The sequence below is a fragment of the Recurvomyces mirabilis genome, assembly GCF_035927965.1.
Source record: "Recurvomyces mirabilis strain CCFEE 5264 chromosome Unknown scaffold_9, whole genome shotgun sequence".
Lineage (NCBI taxonomy): Eukaryota > Fungi > Ascomycota > Dothideomycetes > Mycosphaerellales > Teratosphaeriaceae > Recurvomyces > Recurvomyces mirabilis.
This window is the reverse complement of record NW_027041943.1, coordinates 568632-586259: the sequence shown is the minus strand read 5'-3', so window position 1 is coordinate 586259 and position 17628 is coordinate 568632. Positions and strand designations below refer to the sequence as shown.

Below are 17628 nucleotides of genomic sequence, written 5' to 3'. Positions count from 1 at the left end.
TACAGAGCATGGAGAAGTCTTCAAGCAAACATCGTCCAGATCTTGGTTACGTGAGCCATCGAGTCATCTGTTAGAAGAGCCGCTAGTAGAAAGCTTCTTCACGCAAGGACGATGGTTAAGCCGTTTCCGTGTCACATCTGATTCGCTGGACCGTCGGGCGACATGTAAAATGTGCTGCTCGGGGTTAAAGATAGTCTACCCGACGTGGGCATCATGGATGATTTACTACGGAGTATATGCGCCTCGGTTTGCCGCTCAACGGTCGATGTTATGTATGTTCGCTCTTCCTTTCTGCTTCCGTCCGTTGTAGGTAATTCGTTGTAAGTCTGCGCGGTGATGGCAGACCAGGCACCTATACCCGAGAGCAGATGGGCCTCCAACTCCAGTCCCCAGGATCCCAATAGTGCCGAGCCTGTTGCCGAACGTCCACTCGAGGTTGTGAGTTCCGAATCTTTGGCCAACGAGGAAAAGATTGTGGACAAGGAGGCCGTGGAGGACTATTCGTCGTCGAACTCGGAAGATGGCAAGGACAATGAAAAGGTTCAGGTTGCCAAGAGAGGGCAATTGGAACGGACAGCGAGTACATGGACGACCACAAGTGCAGCGACTTCAGTTGCTGTGCCGGCAGAACAGCCACCTCGAAAACGAACATGGGGTGAACGAATCAACCCACTGAAAAAGAAAGTCCTTCCTCCAATACCGACGGAGCGTGCGCAGAATCGCGAATACAATGCCAGTTTCTTGAGCAAGGTTTACTTTCAGTGGATGGCGCCTCTGATGAGCGTCGGTTACCAACGTCCTCTCGAGCTCAACGACATATGGCATGTCAATCCCAATCGAAGTGTGGATGTCTTGCAACCTAGGTTGATGGAGAACTTCCAAAAACGAAAGGAGACTGGCAGCAAGAACGCTCTACCCATGGCACTGTACGACACATTCAAGAAGGAATTCATAATAGGTGGTGCTTGTCAATTGACAGCAGCCTGCATGCAAGTGCTTTCGCCGTTCACCATGAAGTATTTGATCGCCTATGCTGGACAGTCTTATGCAGCAGCGCATGGCCAAGGACCCAAACCTGACATCGGTCATGGCGTTGGTCTCGTCGTCGGCATTACATGTATGCAACTTATCCAGTCGCTCTGCACAAATCACTTCATCTACCGAGGCATGACAGTTGGAGGCCAGGCCCGTGGTGCTCTGATCGCTATCATCTTCGACAAGGCTATGAAACTCTCTGGACGCGCCAAAGCTGGTGGCAAAGCTCGCGATGCTCAACCTGAACTTCCGGCTGGCATTAAACCTGGCAGTAAAGAAGAGAAAAAGTTCTGGGCAAAGCAGCTGAAAGGCGCGAAAGGCAAGAGTGGTGTTTCTGGAGATGGCGAGGGCTGGAGCAACGGTCGCATCGTCAATTTGATGTCTACAGACACTTATCGTGTTGATCAAGCTTCAGGCATGTTCCACATGGTCTGGACATCACCTATCCAGGTCATCCTCACTCTGGCCCTGCTTTGCATCAATCTGACCTACAGTGCGCTTGCCGGTTTTGCCTTCATTTGCCTTTGTATGCCTCTACTTGGAAAGGCTATCAAAAGTCTGATGGCTCGTCGAAAGTTCATCAACAAGATCACCGATCAGCGTGTCTCACTGTCGCAGGAGATTATTTCATCCGTTCGATTCGTCAAATACTTTGGATGGGAGACTGCATTCCTGGATCGTTTGGACGAAATTCGTGGCCGCGAGATCAACAAAATCAGCTTTCTGCTATCTATCAGGAACGGTATCATGGCCGTATCGATGGTGATGCCAATCTTCGCATCCATGTTGGCATTCATCACATACTCGCAATCCAATCATACGCTCAACCCCGCGCCAATCTTCTCGTCGCTGGCTCTGTTCAACGCCATGCGAATTCCGTTGAATTTGTTACCTATGGTCGTGGGACAAGTCGTCGACGCAAACGCTTCTCTTGGCCGTATCACGGAGTTCTTAGAGGCTGAAGAGGTCTCTGACGAAGCGGCATGGAATCTCGAGATGAAGAACGCCGTGAGTCTGAAGGATGCGGACTTTACTTGGGAACGTACGCCATCTCAGAACACAGATAAGCCAGGTCAAAATCCCAAGGGCATGAAGCAGGCCAAGGCTGAGAAGAAACAAGCCAAGAAGGATGCGAAGGAGGAGAAGCGTCGGTCCAAACACATGGACAGCATACCTCAGACGCCCACCACGCCTACAAGCCCGAGCGACGAGGACGAAGAGAAGCCTTTCAGCATCAAAAACATCAACCTCGATATTGGCCGTAACGAGCTTGTTGCTGTGATCGGTTCTGTTGGTTCAGGAAAGAGCTCGCTCCTTGGAGCCCTTGCGGGTGATATGCGACGAACTACTGGCAGTCTGGCCCTCGGTGCCAACCGTGCTTTCTGTCCGCAGTATGCCTGGATTCAAAACGCAAGTGTGAAGGAAAACATCGTCTTCGGCAAGGAATTTGACAAGCGCTGGTACAACGAGGTCATCGATGCTTGCGCTCTACGACCAGATCTCGAGATGTTGCCAAGTGGGGATGCGACTGAGATTGGTGAGCGTGGTATCACTGTTTCTGGTGGTCAGAAGCAGCGCTTGAACATCGCTCGTGCTATCTACTTCAACGCAGATATCGTGCTGATGGACGACCCGTTGTCTGCTGTTGACGCGCACGTTGGTCGCCACATTATGGACAATGCTATCTGCGGTCTCCTCCGAGACAAGTGCAGAGTGCTCGCTACGCATCAGCTCCACGTTCTGCACCGTGTCGATCGCATTGTGTGGATGAAAGAGGGTGTGATCTACAAGGTCGCCACATTCAATGAGCTGATGGAAGGCGACGAAGAGTTCCAGAAGCTCATGGAGACCACAGCTGTGGAAGAGAAGACTGAAGACACTGTCGATGGCGAGGAGCACGCAGAGGAGCAGAAAGACTCGGACAAGAAGAAGGGCAAGAAACCACGAGGTGCTCTCATGCAAGTTGAGGAACGTGCTGTCAAAGGTGTTGGCTGGGATGTCTACAAAGCCTACGTCGAGGCTTCTGGCTCCATCTGGAATTTGCCTTTGATTATGCTGATCTTGCTGCTCTCGCAAGGTGCCAATATTGTCACCAGTCTTTGGCTCTCATACTGGACCTCGCAGCGCTGGCATTTGCAGCAGGGTGTCTACATTGGCGTATACGCTGCTCTGGGTGTGGTCCAGGCGTTCTTCCTCTTCATCTGGTCAGTCGTCCTCACAGTGCTTGGTACCAGAGCCAGCAAAGTCATGCTTCATCGTGCTATGGCGCGTGTGCTTAGGGCTCCAATGTCTTTCTTTGACACTACCCCTCTTGGCCGAATCACGAATCGTTTCTCGAAGGATGTCGACACTATGGACAACGCCCTGACAGACGCCATGCGTATGTTCTTCATGACCATGGCCATGATCTTGTCCGTCTTCATCCTGATCATCGCCTACTACTATTACTTCGTGGTCGCGCTGGCTCCACTCGTAGTGCTGTTCCTATTCTCCGCCAGCTACTATCGGGCTTCGGCGCGTGAGATCAAACGCCACGAGGCTGTTTTACGCAGTGCTGTCTTCTCACGTTTCGGCGAGGCCGTCACTGGCGTCTCGACTATCCGAGCCTATGGGCTGCAAAGCCATTTCGCGAAGATGGTGAACGAATCGATCGACGATATGGACGGCGCGTACTTCTTGACGTTCGGCAACCAACGCTGGCTGTCCACTCGTTTGGACGCCATTGGTAACCTCCTGGTGTTCGCTGTCGGCATTTTGGTCGTCACTGCTGGAGGCCAGATCAATGCCAGCACAGGTGGACTCGTCTTGTCTTACATCCTCACCATTGTGCAGATGATTCAATTCACCGTGCGACAGCTTGCCGAGGTGGAGAACAACATGAACTCGACGGAACGTATCCACTTCTACGGCACTCAACTCGAAGAAGAAGCACCTCTACACCTTGGTGATGTTCGACCTTCATGGCCGGAGCATGGCGAGATTAACTTCGAAAATGTAGAGATGCGATACCGTGCGGGCCTCCCCCTTGTGCTCAAGGGCCTGACCATGAAGGTCAAGGGCGGTGAGCGCATCGGTGTCGTTGGCCGTACTGGTGCGGGCAAATCTTCCATCATGTCAGTCCTCTTCCGTTTGATCGAGCTGTCCGGCGGCAGCATTAGCATCGATGGTGTCAACATTGCTAAGGTCGGCTTGCACGATCTCCGTTCGCGATTGGCCATCATTCCACAAGATCCTACCCTGTTCCGTGGCACTATTCGCAGTAATTTGGATCCATTCAACGAGCATGAAGATATGGAGCTCTGGAACGCGCTTCGTCAAGCTGATCTTGTTGGCGCGGATCAGACTATCGAGGACGAAGCTGGTCGCATTCATCTGGATACTGTGGTCGAAGACGAAGGCCTCAACTTTTCTCTCGGTCAGCGACAACTGCTTGCACTCGCTCGCGCACTCATACGTGGGTCTCAGATCATCGTCTGTGACGAAGCCACTTCATCTGTGGACTTCGAGACAGATCAGAAGATTCAGAAGACCATCGTGCGTGGCTTCCGAGGCAAGACTCTTCTATGTATCGCCCACAGGCTGAAGACTATCATTGGGTATGTGACTTCCCTCGCTCTCATCATCTTTTCCTGCTAATACTTTCACAGCTACGACCGTATCTTGGTCATGGATGCCGGCAACGTGGCCGAGCTCGACAGTCCTATCAACCTCTACGACCAGGGTGGCATCTTCCGCAGCATGTGTGAGCGTAGCGGAATCAGACGAGAGGACTTCTTCAATTCTCAGGAGGCTCACTTTGATGAGCCTAGTCCAGCATTACAGAGGACGCAGAGTGCTGCGCTTGGGCACTAGATTGGGCTGTATATTTGGGTAGCATCGCGGCGCGTGGCATAAAAGATGTTATAAACGGCATAGCAAGGCGTCTCTGGATATAGTCATCAAGTCTGAACATATTGTGTATCTACAAAGCACTCGATACCGTTGCATATAGCGTCAAGAACGTCTTCGTAGTACATGTCGAGCGTACTTGATGTCGGCTAAGACGATCACTTCTCCAGCATGTCGATGAGATTTGTATATCGAGGATCCCGTCACGCTATACAGGCCACGAACACACAAAGAGTTCGGTCTCTGTCGAGTCATCTCACCATCCACGGCCTCCAGTATCGCTCGAATGTTTAGGTTGGGATCCTGCTTGGAGCGGAGGAATCACGTTGCAACCGAGGCGTTTTCGTGGCGATTCCAGCTGGAGCAAAAGCACATCATCAATACGGAAGGTGGCTTAAGGGCTATCATCGCCATGGTACCATGTCTTGACATTACCTTAGCTACATATGTACATCATACTACTTCATGACTTTGTGGCTGGGTCCATATACGCCTAGATGCCTCCCTCTAAGTAGTAGTTGATGGAGTAGTTGAGGAACGCACACTGAGCAAGGTCAGGGAATGTCACTGTAGGAGAAGGCCTGTCAAGAGTGTCAGTCTAATGGTCAATATCCTACGGTTGAATACACTCTATTGCGACTCACCAGTCCAGCTTCTTGGTCGGGCCGGTCTTGCTGTTGACAGGCAGCCATGGGCCTGACTCGCGGACACCCTGAGTGGTCTGATGGGTGTTAGCAAGTACAGAGGCTACGTCTCGGGTGTTAATGACATACATTGGTATAGCCACGGACTTGGAGGTACTGTGGGTTGGGGTTGGGATTGCCGTTCTTGGCAAATTGTGCGTAGTATCCAGAAATAAGCTGGACGGCCTTGAGGTCGTCGGCATCGCGCAGAGGGTCCAGGCCGTAGGTGAAGCCAAGGTCAGCGCCGTGGAGGCGGAAGTATGGCAGATCTGGGTCACCGTATGGGAAACCTGGCTCAACTGGGCCTCGGGACAGACCGCTCAAACCGAGGTTGTTGGGGTCGTAGCCTTGGTAAGTGCGGGTAATGGTATAGTAGTACGCGCTCTTGAACGCTCCTGAGGTGGCACCGGCGTAGACGGTAGCTTCGTCGATGCAACGGAAGGTGTTGTCAGTGGCAACACGCTGAGTCACGTTGAAGGAATCGAGGGTGAGGTTGCCCGTGTCATAGAAGGGGAACAGGCCACTGTCGATGATTTGCTGGGCGTAGGCAGCACTTATACCAAGACCTAGCTCAAGACCTTGCTGCTCGGAAGTGACAGTGACCTTGGGGTACGTGGAGAAAGAAGCACCGTCGTTCTCGGTCGTACCGAAGATGACATTGACGTCAGCGGTGCTACCGTTCTTGTTGGTAACGTCGAGTTGCTCGGTGTTGACAATCGTGCCGTCCTGCACAACGTATCGCGCAACCGTTGCAAGATTGACAAGGGTCAATGCAGGAACTGCCTTGAGGCAATTGATCTGGTCGGCAAGCGTGGTCTGATTGCATCCCGCCTCCTGGAAGATTTGTTGACCAGCCTGTGCGTATGACTGGTTGATCGTCAGGTAGCTGGAGTATGTGGTACCGTAGTTGCCAGTCAGACCAAGATCGACACCTCCGCCCAGGTTGGACTGTGCAACACCACCAACGATGAGGTTGTTAGAGATGACCGGTGGCGAGCCAAGGAGGGCACGAACAGATCCGGCGCCAGCAGACTCGCCAATGATGGTGACGTGGTTTGGATCACCGCCGAAGGCTGCAATGTTCTTCTTGACCCACTCAAGTGCAACAACCTGGTCGCCAATACCGAAGTTGCCCCTGATGTCGGTGCCGGGAATAGCGAGGAAGCCAAGAGTGGAGAGACGGTAGTTGATTTCGACACCTACGATGTCTTCGCGGGAAGCCAAATTGCCCGAATCGAGGCCACTGTTTGCACCGCCGTTACCGCCAGTGAAGCCACCGCCGTGGATCGAGAACAGCACAGGCTTGAGACCCTTGTTGGAGCCAGCTTTGGGGATGTATGGGGTCTGAATGTTGATGAACAAGCAGTTCTCAGCAGATGCTGCATCGTATGCCTGGGCACAATCTGAGCCGTAGGTGGTAGCTTGGATCGTCTGGCCGGTCTTGTTATAGATAGTCGAGTACTCGAATCGTGCAGGCTGATTAGCGTAGGGGACGCCAACAAAGCGGAAAGACTTCTGGTTCCTGAAACCAACGTAGTTGTTGCCGTTGGAGGCGATCGTCAGCTCATTGGTGGCTGTAGCTACGGCATTGCTGGCACCGTTCTGGTTGCTTGACTGTGTGCAAAGAATTGGTAGCCTGGTGTTGCCATATGGCTTAGGTGGGTAGACTAGGGTCTTGGCAGCCTGGTTCACAGACACGACACCGTTCTGGATGAAGAACTGCTGCCCCGGAGCAGCCTGGCCGGAGAACTCGAGGTAGGACAGCGAATGAACAAAGTCGCTGCTGTGATTCTGGAGAGCACCCTGGGTGAGTAGAGTCTCCCCAATGGCCTGGCAAGCAGTGGCGCCCGCCGTCAAGGTCTGGGAATCCAAAACAATGGCGCCAATATGGTTGGCATCGTCAGAAGCATTGAAGTTGTTCTGATAGATAAGCGTGAGGGACGTCTGGGAGTTGGAGAGGTTTCCAGCAGGCGCAGGCGCAGGCGAGTTACCGTAGCCCCCTGGTACACCCCAACCTTGTCCGCCGTAGCCTGGAGGAGCACCGAAGTGACCGCCATGACCCCACTGTGCTGTGGCACTGGCGGCCAGCGCTGCTGCAAGAGCGAGAGTATTGAGACCCATGCCGTGAATGTTTGGAAGGAAGACGGTATGAAGCCTTGCCAAGAACAAAGAATGCCTGTCTTACATGCTTGTGAAGGATGCGGGCGTCCTTATTATACTCCATGGGGTTGCCCCAATGTCATCAAGCAGATCTGTGTACTAGCGTGTCATTCATGCTGCTCACACCAATCTCCATAGATGAACAACCGGACGGTATCCATCAAAGTCCTTGCAACAACCCCTGCATCCGGTTGAATTGCTTCAGGTACACGATCGCGGCTAATCTGACATACATTCTATATGCCGTTTTGCCTGCGGCTCAAGGGATCGAACCGTATCCTTCACGCCTTGTCCAGACGTGGCGGGGGGGGCATGGTTCACTCTATTGCCACGCGAGACCATGCAGATGCGGCTTGTATATCATCCACAGATCCGCTGTGGGCTATATGCTCACGAAAGCGGAGCAAAGTAGCGAAGAGTGGTGCGGAGAGCCAGTGCGGACCAAAGGCATTTCGTATCGTGCGTGTTGATGGTCTGATCGCAGCACCGTGCTCAAGCGTGGTCCTTACAGTTGTATGGTCATGACTCGACCATGAATCAGGATCTGGTTGTCGGTGAAAAGTCACCGAGCAGAGACGACTGTCGTAGTCCATTCAGGATCGTCCCCGATCTCAGCCCTACAATCACGTGGCGGATTGCCTCGGAGGCGGCCGACAGATAAGGAAAACAACAAATATTTTGTTCATCATGGAGCCTTTTGGTTTGGGCTTTCTCATTGTGCTCCGACCTCGTCAACATTGTAGCGGCGACTCTGTCCAGATGACGCTGGTATTGACCGCCGTAGGATGTTGGCTACTGTTTGATGATTATGGTTGAACTAAAGCCAGTTGGATCGGGTGTGGTCACAATGGGCGACAACACGATCTACTCGTTCAGCGATCTTCCGATTGATGCGAATTTGGGGGAGTACGACATTTATATTGAGCGTATGCGGACGATCCAATACCCAATGCTGAAAGATAGCCTCTACCTCGACCACGCCGGAACTACACTGTATCCCAAGTCCCTACTTGATAGGTTCCATCAAGATATGGTGTCCAGTCTTCTCGCCAACCCGCACTCTGCTTCTCCATCAAGTCGAAACGCAACGGAGATGGTCGACTCTGTTCGTCTAGAAGCACTGCGGTACTTCAGAGCCGACCCATTGCATTTCGATCTAATTTTCGTGGCCAACGCTACTGCTGGCATCAAGCTGGTCGCTGAGGCCATGAGAGAGCAGGAAGGAGGATTCCGGTACGCATATCATGTAGACTCTCACACCAGCGCTGTGGGCGCGAGAGAGCATGCAGTGCACCATAAGTGCGTAGAGTGTTACGAGGAAGTACACTGCTGGCTAGAGAATGACTCTCACGCGGACGATATGTCTGCATTATTCACTTTCCCGGCTCAATCGAACATGAATGGTCGTAGACTGCCACTCCGCTGGTGCAGAAGGGCTCGCGAATCCCTTTATGGAAGGACCTACACACTTCTGGACGCGGCCGCTTTTGTCTCTACATCTGCTCTTGATCTAAGCGATGCCAGTAGCGCCCCTGATTTTACGACTCTCAGCTTCAACAAGATCTTTGGGTTTCCGGACCTGGGTGCTCTCATTGTCCGAAAGAATGCAGCTCATCTGTTTGATAGGCGTCGATATTTCGGCGGCGGCACCGTTGAAATGGTAGTCTGCTTGAAAGAGCAATGGCATGCCAAGAAAGCCGGGCCTTTGCACGAAAGGCTGGAAGACGGCACACTGCCTATACACAGCATCCTTGCTCTGAAGTCTGCCATAGAGACGCATTGGAACCTGTACGGCTCCCAAGACCGAGTGGCAAAGCATACATTAGATCTGGCCAACCGACTTTACGAAGGACTGGCAGCACTCCAACATGGTACCGGCGAGCATGTCTGTACGATTTACAAGCATCCCGAGTCATCCTACGACGAGCCTTGTACACAAGGTCCCACGGTAGCATTCAATATCAAAGACAGCAAGGGTACATGGGTAAGCACGTCGGAGGTCGAGAAATTGGCCGTAATCAAGGACATTCACTTACGGACTGGCGGTGTCTGTAATCCTGGCGGGGTGACACAGGCATTAGGACTCGAGCCATGGGAGATGAAGGAGAATTTTTCTGCGGGGCAGCGGTGTGGTGGAGAGGATGATATCAGGAATGGCAAGCCCACGGGTGTTGTTCGACTTAGTCTGGGCGCCATGAGCACAAGATCAGACGTTGAACGTTTCTTGGTCTTCATGGATGAGTTCTTTGTTGATCGAAACTCAACGATGAGGGAGTGGTCATCGACAGCCGCTGGACCAACCCCCACATGGCACGTTGAAAGCTTGACTGTGTATCCGGTCAAAAGTTGTGGAGGCTGGCAGATTCCCGATAATATGAGGTGGGAGGTCCGACGAGAAGGCCTAGCGTGGGATCGAGAATGGTGTATCGTACACCAAATCACTGGCAAAGTATTGTCCCAGAAGCAGTATCCTCGAATGGCTTTGATACGACCAGTGCTCGACTTCAAGGCTGGTCAATTGTGTCTCAGTGGACCAGGAGCCAAGCAGAAAATCACTGTGCCTCTTTCCCAGGATCCAAGCTATCTGGAAGCGCTTGACCTTTCGCATATAGACACTATAGTCTGTGGTGACCCGATCAAGGCACGATCATATAGCTCGTCTGTGATCGCAGACTTTCTCAGCGGAGTGCTTGACGTACCATGCACTCTTGCCAGGTTCCCAGGTTCCAGCGGCACTGCAGCCTCGACAAGACATAGCAAGGCGCATCTGCAGACTGGAGTAAGGTCGACCTCGATACCCCGGCCAATACGTCTGAGCAACGAGTCCCCGATCCTGACCATTTCCCGATCCTCGCTAAACCGACTCAATGAGCAGATCAAGGCCAAAGGTGGCAAGGCAGCTCACCAATCCGCGTTCCGTGCTAACATCATCCTGTCCGAACGACCAGCATCTCTGTCTATTAATGAAAGCCCGTGGGCCGAAGACTATTGGTCGGGAATGAAAGTCGGCAGTGAAGACGGACCTGTTCTGGACTTTCTTGAAGGCTGTAGGCGTTGTCAGATGGTCTGCATTGATCAGATCAGTGGAGAGCGCAATCAGGAACCTTTCGTCACTCTTGCGAAGACGAGGAGGTTTGGTGGGAGGGTGTTGTTCGGTGTACACACCGCCTTGGCAAGTGGATCGAAGAGTAACATGATCAGGAGTGGAGATGTGGTTGAGGTTCACAGTTAGTCCTGGTAGATGTGCTTGCGTGAAGATGGTCGCTTGACATGCAGGAGTCATTCTGACATATTAGCTTATCCTAGGGTGAGGTAGCCGGCGTGCCGCATTTCATCTAAAAGACGTGAAGCATCTATAAGACATGAAGACTGGCGATCTAAAAGTCATGATATTCATTCCCCAGAGATATCAAGCTAGTCGTGCCAGCCAACTACTGCTTCTTCTTCCCATTGCCCCCACCAGACGAATGCGAATGATTCGCCTGTCTCGCAGCCTTCCGATCATCACTATCCTTCTTGTCCATAGCCTCCATCTCCTCCGCCTCCTTCCGCTGCGCATACCACTGCCCTGCCTGCAAAATTAAGACACCCGCCAGCACGAGCGCCAAGATGGTATTACTCGCAGCCAAGACCCGCAGACTATCCTCCCTGCCGATAATGTCTCCGTCATTGACTGTCGCACCCGTTGGCAGGCCATCTGCACCATAAGCGCCGGCCGTCACGGTCCGTAGTCCCTTCACGATGTTGGCAATGTAGACTGCGATGCCGCACATATACAACACCAGGCTCGCGCCGTCGAAGAGCATATTCGCTTCGCTGGGTTTGTAGAGCTTCATCATGAAACCTAGTAGGCCCGTTCCGATCACGATGTGTAGGATGCGGCTGATGAGAGGTGGACTGGCGTGCAGGAACTTCAGGTGGTTCTCCTGAAGGGCGAAGTATTGGGTCAAGGGTGGGATCGTCATGTCAGAAGCGTGTTTGTAAGCTGTCGGCGTTGTCCAGAGGACGTGGTAGTCGTAGGGGAAGAGTGCGAAGAGGATGCCGAGGAAGAAGCATGTTGCTAGACAGGATTGTTAGTGTGCTGGAGGACTTCACCATGTACGATAAGTCTCACGGCCAACGATGAGAAAGGTTGCGAATGGTGAGGTGCCTTTGAGTGGCATCGTTGCGGTTGTGGTGGGTAGCTTGCGAACAGGGTGTCGTGCCGAACGTGATGTGTCTCGACTTGCAGCGATGGAGTGTTCAGGACTGATATTGCAGTATGTTCCACATCCCAGCTTGCCGCATATGTTGATCGTTGCAGACGCTGTCGAACGTCGTTGTGGTTTCTCGCAAAAGGCAATGAAATTCGGACGCGGCTTTCAGCTGAAGGCTCGGAGCCCAAAAAGCTTGGATGTCACGAAATCGCGATGAGAACAATTCACTAGACTATAAGAACAGATTGATGCAGGTATGTGACAGTGGAGATGTCTGCGTTACACAGTAGCGCAGGCGGCAGATCTGTGATATGTGCTTGGGTTTATGACCTCTAGTCTACTCCGTCAGCCCCATAGCAATGGCTGACCCTCTTCAGTCTACGACCTAAGCAGGACCATGATGATTCGCGTCTGATCATGTCCTCGATCGTGCGCCGCGTCGTCGTCACCCGTGGTATCATTACGATCTTATGGCTGTTCACGCAGACAGCATATGAAGTTGACATACGTTGCGTAGTCGAAGCCTCTTAGCGGGTGCTGCTCCAGCATGAGATTCTCGTTTTCCAGCCCAGGTACAAGGTCTTAGTGGTCTTGGAGTTCCGTCGTCGAGGACAGGGATAGTCTCAATCCTCAGTCCCCTCCGGCATGCCGCCTGGTATGAGCTACGCTATCATTAGCTAGATACTGGAGAAGCACATAGCAGGTCCCTGTACTTGCCATGCAGACATTGTTGCCATTGAGCAGAATTTTCGGAAGCTTAGTACCAACGCCTGAGGAGTCACTATCACAGGAGTCAGGGAGCTGTAGAGAGCATAGGCAGATGCATCCTAGACATACAATTCGGTAACATCTTCGAGGACCATATCTGTGTGGATTTTAGCCCACAAGGCCATTGAACCGAGAGACTTAAGTTCGATACATACTGACGAAGTCGTCAAAGCCAAGTAATGTGCCACTGAACTCTGCTTCTCATCAGCATGTTGTTCGTTTGCCTAATAGAGCGTTTGATCATACCCTTGTCAGTCTTCATGATGACCCGAATCGGCGAGCCAACACATCGGTCTATAAGCTCCAACGGTAGTAGCTGCGATGCCATGCTGATTGTTGTGATTGTCAAGAAGATAATCTTTCCTTACCGAAGAAGTCGAGTTGCTATACAGAACACGAGTCAATCGACTCACGTGCAGACGTGCTCGGAACGGCGAGATCCGCCCTGCCGCCTTGCACTATCAAAGCCTAAATCGGCAAGCAGGCGGAGATTCAGTGAAGTCGAGCTTCTATTCGTTCCAAGACCTGCATTGCCGCCTAGTTGTGGTGAACACAAGTCGCTCTATACATATACTACTCTTCCTATGCAATGGATCGCAATGCCGCCACAGCGTGCCGTCACCGCAAACACAGCGGCGGTAGCAACAGCGACTACACGGTTGGTAATGGCTCGAACCGCCGGCAGCATGGACACACACAGCACGACCACTGTTCATGACAATGAGGATGGGGAGTATAATGACGGCCCGGATGTAATTGTTCGTCTCCCTTCCATTCGACCTATCGACCAACGGTGGGATCGATCTCGAGGAATCGTGTTCGGAAGCGCACCTCGCAATCCAGACTCGACCCGAGTTGCGCCGAATAGCATTACCTGTGGTATCCGATCCACCCAGACTCGACGATATGCACAAAGGGCTTTACCAGCATCCAGGCCTTACCAACAGCCGGCCACCTCGCCAAAGGCAACGACACTGTCCGACAACCCGTATCACACTCCTACGCCCCTTCGTATAGCATCCGACAGCCAGAAGATGATTGATTTGGGCAAAGAGAAAGATCACTGGAAGGCCAAGGAAGCACAGGTCGCGTTGAAGCACAAGAAGGCTCTTGAGGTTCTCGAAGACCTAAGGAAGAGGGCGCAGGCTCGTGAGGATGATCTTGAGGCTGACCTTCGAAAAGCTTGCGCTTCCAAGGAGCATCAACAACGGGACCACACCCGTGCCCTAGATGAGCAACGCAAAAAAGTGCTAGAGGGAAGCGAGACCACCATGTCTCGGTTGAGGGGGCAAGTGGCATCTTTGACGCAGTTGTCAGACCACTTCAAGAACAAAGCGGCGGAATTGGAGCAAGACATGAACACACAGGACGAGGAGCATAAGCGAGACTTGGCAGCCCAGCAAAAGAGACTTGAGATGTCGCTCAGTCTACAGCTGGCGGAGCAAAGGCGGCAAGGACAGATCCGCAAGAACGAGCGAGCGACCTATGAGGATTATCGTAAAGTGTACAATGAGCTTATTGAGGCTGTTCGAGAATTTTACAATCCTATCTTCTCCATGGAGAGGGCTCTTTTTGCTGTTATCAACAGGAGAGGATCATTGAATACACATTCTGACGGAATGAACAAGATCAATCCTATAGTTCTTGTTTCGAGAGGTAAACTTTTCCGACGCTTGGACGAGTGTCAACAGGCACTGGTTGCGAAGCACGAAGAGGAGGGACAGTCGCTTCAGTCCCTCCGAAACGCGATGCAAGAGAAAGTCTCCAACTTTTCGAACGCAGCGCATGAATCCAGGACCCAGTCGAGATATCATCGGATTGATCAGACGCAGACGAAGATGGAGACTGCGGACGTACTTCACTACGTCGCCAACGATCTACCCGTCCGACAGGAAAGCCGAGCGGTCGAAGGCGAGATGAAGAGCCTACAGGAATCTATGGACCGTGAACAGGACGAGACTGTAGTAGCCTCGCTCCAAGCGCAGTACGCTGACCTGTCGACGACTCGGACGAGTCTGAGTAGCCTGATAGGGCTCTTCGCCAGGTTACGTGACATCGCCGCACTCGAAGCGTTGCTGTCTGACAATATTGTGGAAAAGGAAGTCTTCGTGGCTTCATTGGAGGCACAATCGCGCATTGAGCAAGCTGGCCGCATGTGGATTCAAGCAGTCGCCAAGTCAGCATTCGTGAATGCAGAGAGTGACGTATCTTTCGAGGATCAAGCTTCAACACGCAAAGAATACACGCGAAATCTTCGCCAGACACACCAACGACTTGACGAGTACAAGGAGAACGTGCGGAAACGTGTTTGGCTTCAGCAGTATCTTGGTCTCACAAAGCCTGGTCTGGAAGACGAAGCTGATGCCATTATCAAGGAACGTATCGACATTGCGCGCGTGGAAGAACGTGGGCTGCTCAAGAAGTTCGGAGTGCAGAGGATGAATCGCAGCAGTTCTTTCGCGCGAGCAGTCTCTCCTACACGGTCAACGAGGCGCGTGAGAAGAATGGAAGCGCGCGCTTCGTCCGAGCCGCCAAAAGCATCCACCGCTATAAATAGCACAGAGTCCACCACGGCCCATAGAGCCACTGCATTTGGTCTACCTCTCAGATCCATGGAGCGCAATCTGTCAGAGCTCAAGCGACGCCTTCTACGCTTGCCAGAAGGCACAGAGAAGGTCTGGGTTGCTGCTGAGACAGAGTCACTTCGTCGGAAAGTAGGCAGTATTAATCTATCAAACTTGCAAAGAAATCGGGAACTGGCGCGCCAACCGAATAACGAGGATCTCCCTGCAAGGTCGACCGGAGCCAAGTCTGTGCTGGCTGATGCAACGAGCAAAGGCCCCACGACATCAGCCAATGCTGTCGTGCGTCGCTCTCCAACCAGGGCCTCTATAGTGAGGACATCCGCATCTACATATCCTAACGGGACCAGGAGTGCTTTCCGGAGGACGTTCTCGTCTGGCTGCCGCTCTTCGTCAAATCCTGGATTGATGTTGGGGAACGTCTCCGATGACATGGCTGGTTTGGATGGTCTTGAGTCAGCTATGCAGCAGACAACCATATCAGGATCACTCAATGACACTTTGTCTACCTCGTCGAATCGCAGCCCATCAATTAGTCCAGGGCTCAAAGCTAGCAAAGACGGGTCGACACCGATCGGCTCAGCTCCAGACATGAGCGACCCAGGCAACTCCACTAAGCCAGGCGAACAAGACGGTGGTGTCGACGACGTTGAATCGACCTCCCAACCTCGATTCCGCATACCAGACTCAGCGTACCGCGAAGCTGCTCTCGCTTCCCCTAGCAGTAATGCAGCCTACTGGTCCTACAGACTTTACAAAGACGACAAGGGCAGGTCACCATCTGTACACTACTGTACAAATGCTCAGCAAGCCGAGCGCGAGCTCCAGCACTTCATTGGCAAACCACTTATCGGCTTCGACATGGAATGGGACAGCACAGCCAACAAGAACTCCCACGCCAAACGCAACGCCGCTTTGATACAGATTGCCTGCGAGGATCGTATCTGCCTGATTCACATCGCTCGCTTCCCAAGTGATGATCCAGACCAGCTTGTCCCACCAACACTTCGCATCATCCTCGAGTCTACTGGGACGATAAAAGCAGGCGTCAACATCCAAGGCGACGCCCGACGTATGCGCGAATACCTGGGGACGGAAGTCCGCGCTCAATTCGAGTTAAGCCACCTCTACAAAGTCGTCACGTTCGACCGCGCGGACATCAACAAGACTCTGAAAGGCGCTAGCATGGCCGTGCAGGTTCAGAAGATCTTGCGTCTGCCACTCAAGAAGGACGATGTGAGGGTTAGCGCATGGACCCGGCCACTGAATCAGGAGCAGTGCGATTATTCTGCTTCGGACGCTTATGCAGGGTATCAGCTGTTTAGGGAGCTGGAGGTCCGACGAGAAATGATGGATCCCCGGCCGCCAAGACCGGCGTGGCAAGAGCTCAAGGAGCCGCTTGTGCTAGGCGATGGGACGAAGTTGAGGGCGAGGCCGAAGGGTAGCGCTGTGAGTGCTGCGAAAGCTTCTACGTCTACACCTGCTGAGGAGCTGGACGATGATGCCGAAGAGGAGTTCTATGATGCTCTTGAGACGCAGGATGCGATTGGAGCATTGGTCGTGCCGTTACAGGGAATCAGCATTTCATGTCCTTCTCTGCCTTTCGGTAGTGATGATGCGACCGCTTCATCAAAAGATCCAGAGCTCCATGCCACGACAGCCGCGCCCGCCATTCAGGACAACATCGTCCCAGACAAACCTTCTGCTATCATAACTACAGAACATACCTCATGCTCAGAACTCGACCAAGCAGATTCCTGGATAGCCCGATACCGCACCTCCTGGCGCATCCAGCCGGGAAAGTCCCGAGCCAGCGTGCCCAACCTCCGAGCCCATCATCTCTGGCACGAACAGCGGCTCGAAATCGCTCAGGCAGCGGCTTTGCTACGTGATCCTCCCTTGTCGATTAACACCGTGGCGAGCTATGTTCTTGAGGCCATTAGGCATGAGGATTTGCCGTTCAAGGCTGTGCGGTTGCGGGAGGTGTTGGGGCTGATGCCGGAGGTTGTGAAGGTGGGGAGGTATAGGGGGATTGTGGAGAGGTTGCAGCAAGTAGAGTGAGAGGTGAACTGATGGATGAGAAGAGCTGATTTGGTGGAGTGATGCTTGGATTCTGCATGTTGCATAGCGCAGCGTGGTTTGGGTCACATATATGGTTTAGCATTCGTAGCATATCAGCGGTAAGGAGTATCTCTACTATCATGTGTACGTCTACAAAGATGATCACCATGATGAACGAGTGGTAGCCGTGGATGTGACGCATGATCCACTCAATTCGGAAGCGCAATTGTAGCAAGACATTGGATTGGAGCGGGA

General features: G+C 52.7%; 5 protein-coding genes across 5 annotated transcripts; 3 read left to right on the top strand and 2 right to left on the bottom strand.

Moving 5' to 3' along the window:
- Positions 1 to 336: 336 nt before the first annotated feature.
- Positions 337 to 4887, top strand: YOR1 (ATP-binding cassette transporter yor1; the record flags this gene model as incomplete). Its single annotated transcript, XM_064836957.1, has 2 exons — positions 337 to 4631; positions 4683 to 4887. The coding sequence occupies 2 exons, from the start codon at positions 337 to 339 to the stop codon at positions 4885 to 4887; spliced, it is 4500 nt and encodes a 1499-aa protein (XP_064695590.1).
- Positions 4888 to 5416: 529 nt separating this feature from the next.
- Positions 5417 to 7727, bottom strand: LTS14_004254 (uncharacterized protein; the record flags this gene model as incomplete). The annotated part of the gene is made up of 3 exons (XM_064836956.1): positions 5417 to 5504; positions 5568 to 5644; positions 5697 to 7727. 3 exons carry the CDS (start codon positions 7725 to 7727, stop codon positions 5417 to 5419), a joined length of 2196 nt encoding a protein of 731 aa, XP_064695589.1.
- An 886-nt stretch (positions 7728 to 8613) lies between these two features.
- LTS14_004253 (uncharacterized protein) lies at positions 8614 to 10998 on the top strand (the record flags this gene model as incomplete). The annotated part of the gene is made up of 2 exons (XM_064836955.1): positions 8614 to 9065; positions 9198 to 10998. The coding sequence occupies 2 exons, from the start codon at positions 8614 to 8616 to the stop codon at positions 10996 to 10998; spliced, it is 2253 nt and encodes a 750-aa protein (XP_064695588.1).
- A 199-nt stretch (positions 10999 to 11197) lies between these two features.
- Positions 11198 to 11929, bottom strand: CSH3 (the record flags this gene model as incomplete). The annotated part of the gene is made up of 2 exons (XM_064836954.1): positions 11198 to 11826; positions 11881 to 11929. The coding sequence occupies 2 exons, from the start codon at positions 11927 to 11929 to the stop codon at positions 11198 to 11200; spliced, it is 678 nt and encodes a 225-aa protein (XP_064695587.1).
- Positions 11930 to 13329: 1400 nt separating this feature from the next.
- On the top strand, positions 13330 to 17605 carry LTS14_004251 (uncharacterized protein; the record flags this gene model as incomplete). The annotated part of the gene is made up of 2 exons (XM_064836953.1): positions 13330 to 17325; positions 17483 to 17605. The coding sequence occupies 2 exons, from the start codon at positions 13330 to 13332 to the stop codon at positions 17603 to 17605; spliced, it is 4119 nt and encodes a 1372-aa protein (XP_064695586.1).
- Between the last annotated feature and the right edge of the window lie 23 nt (positions 17606 to 17628).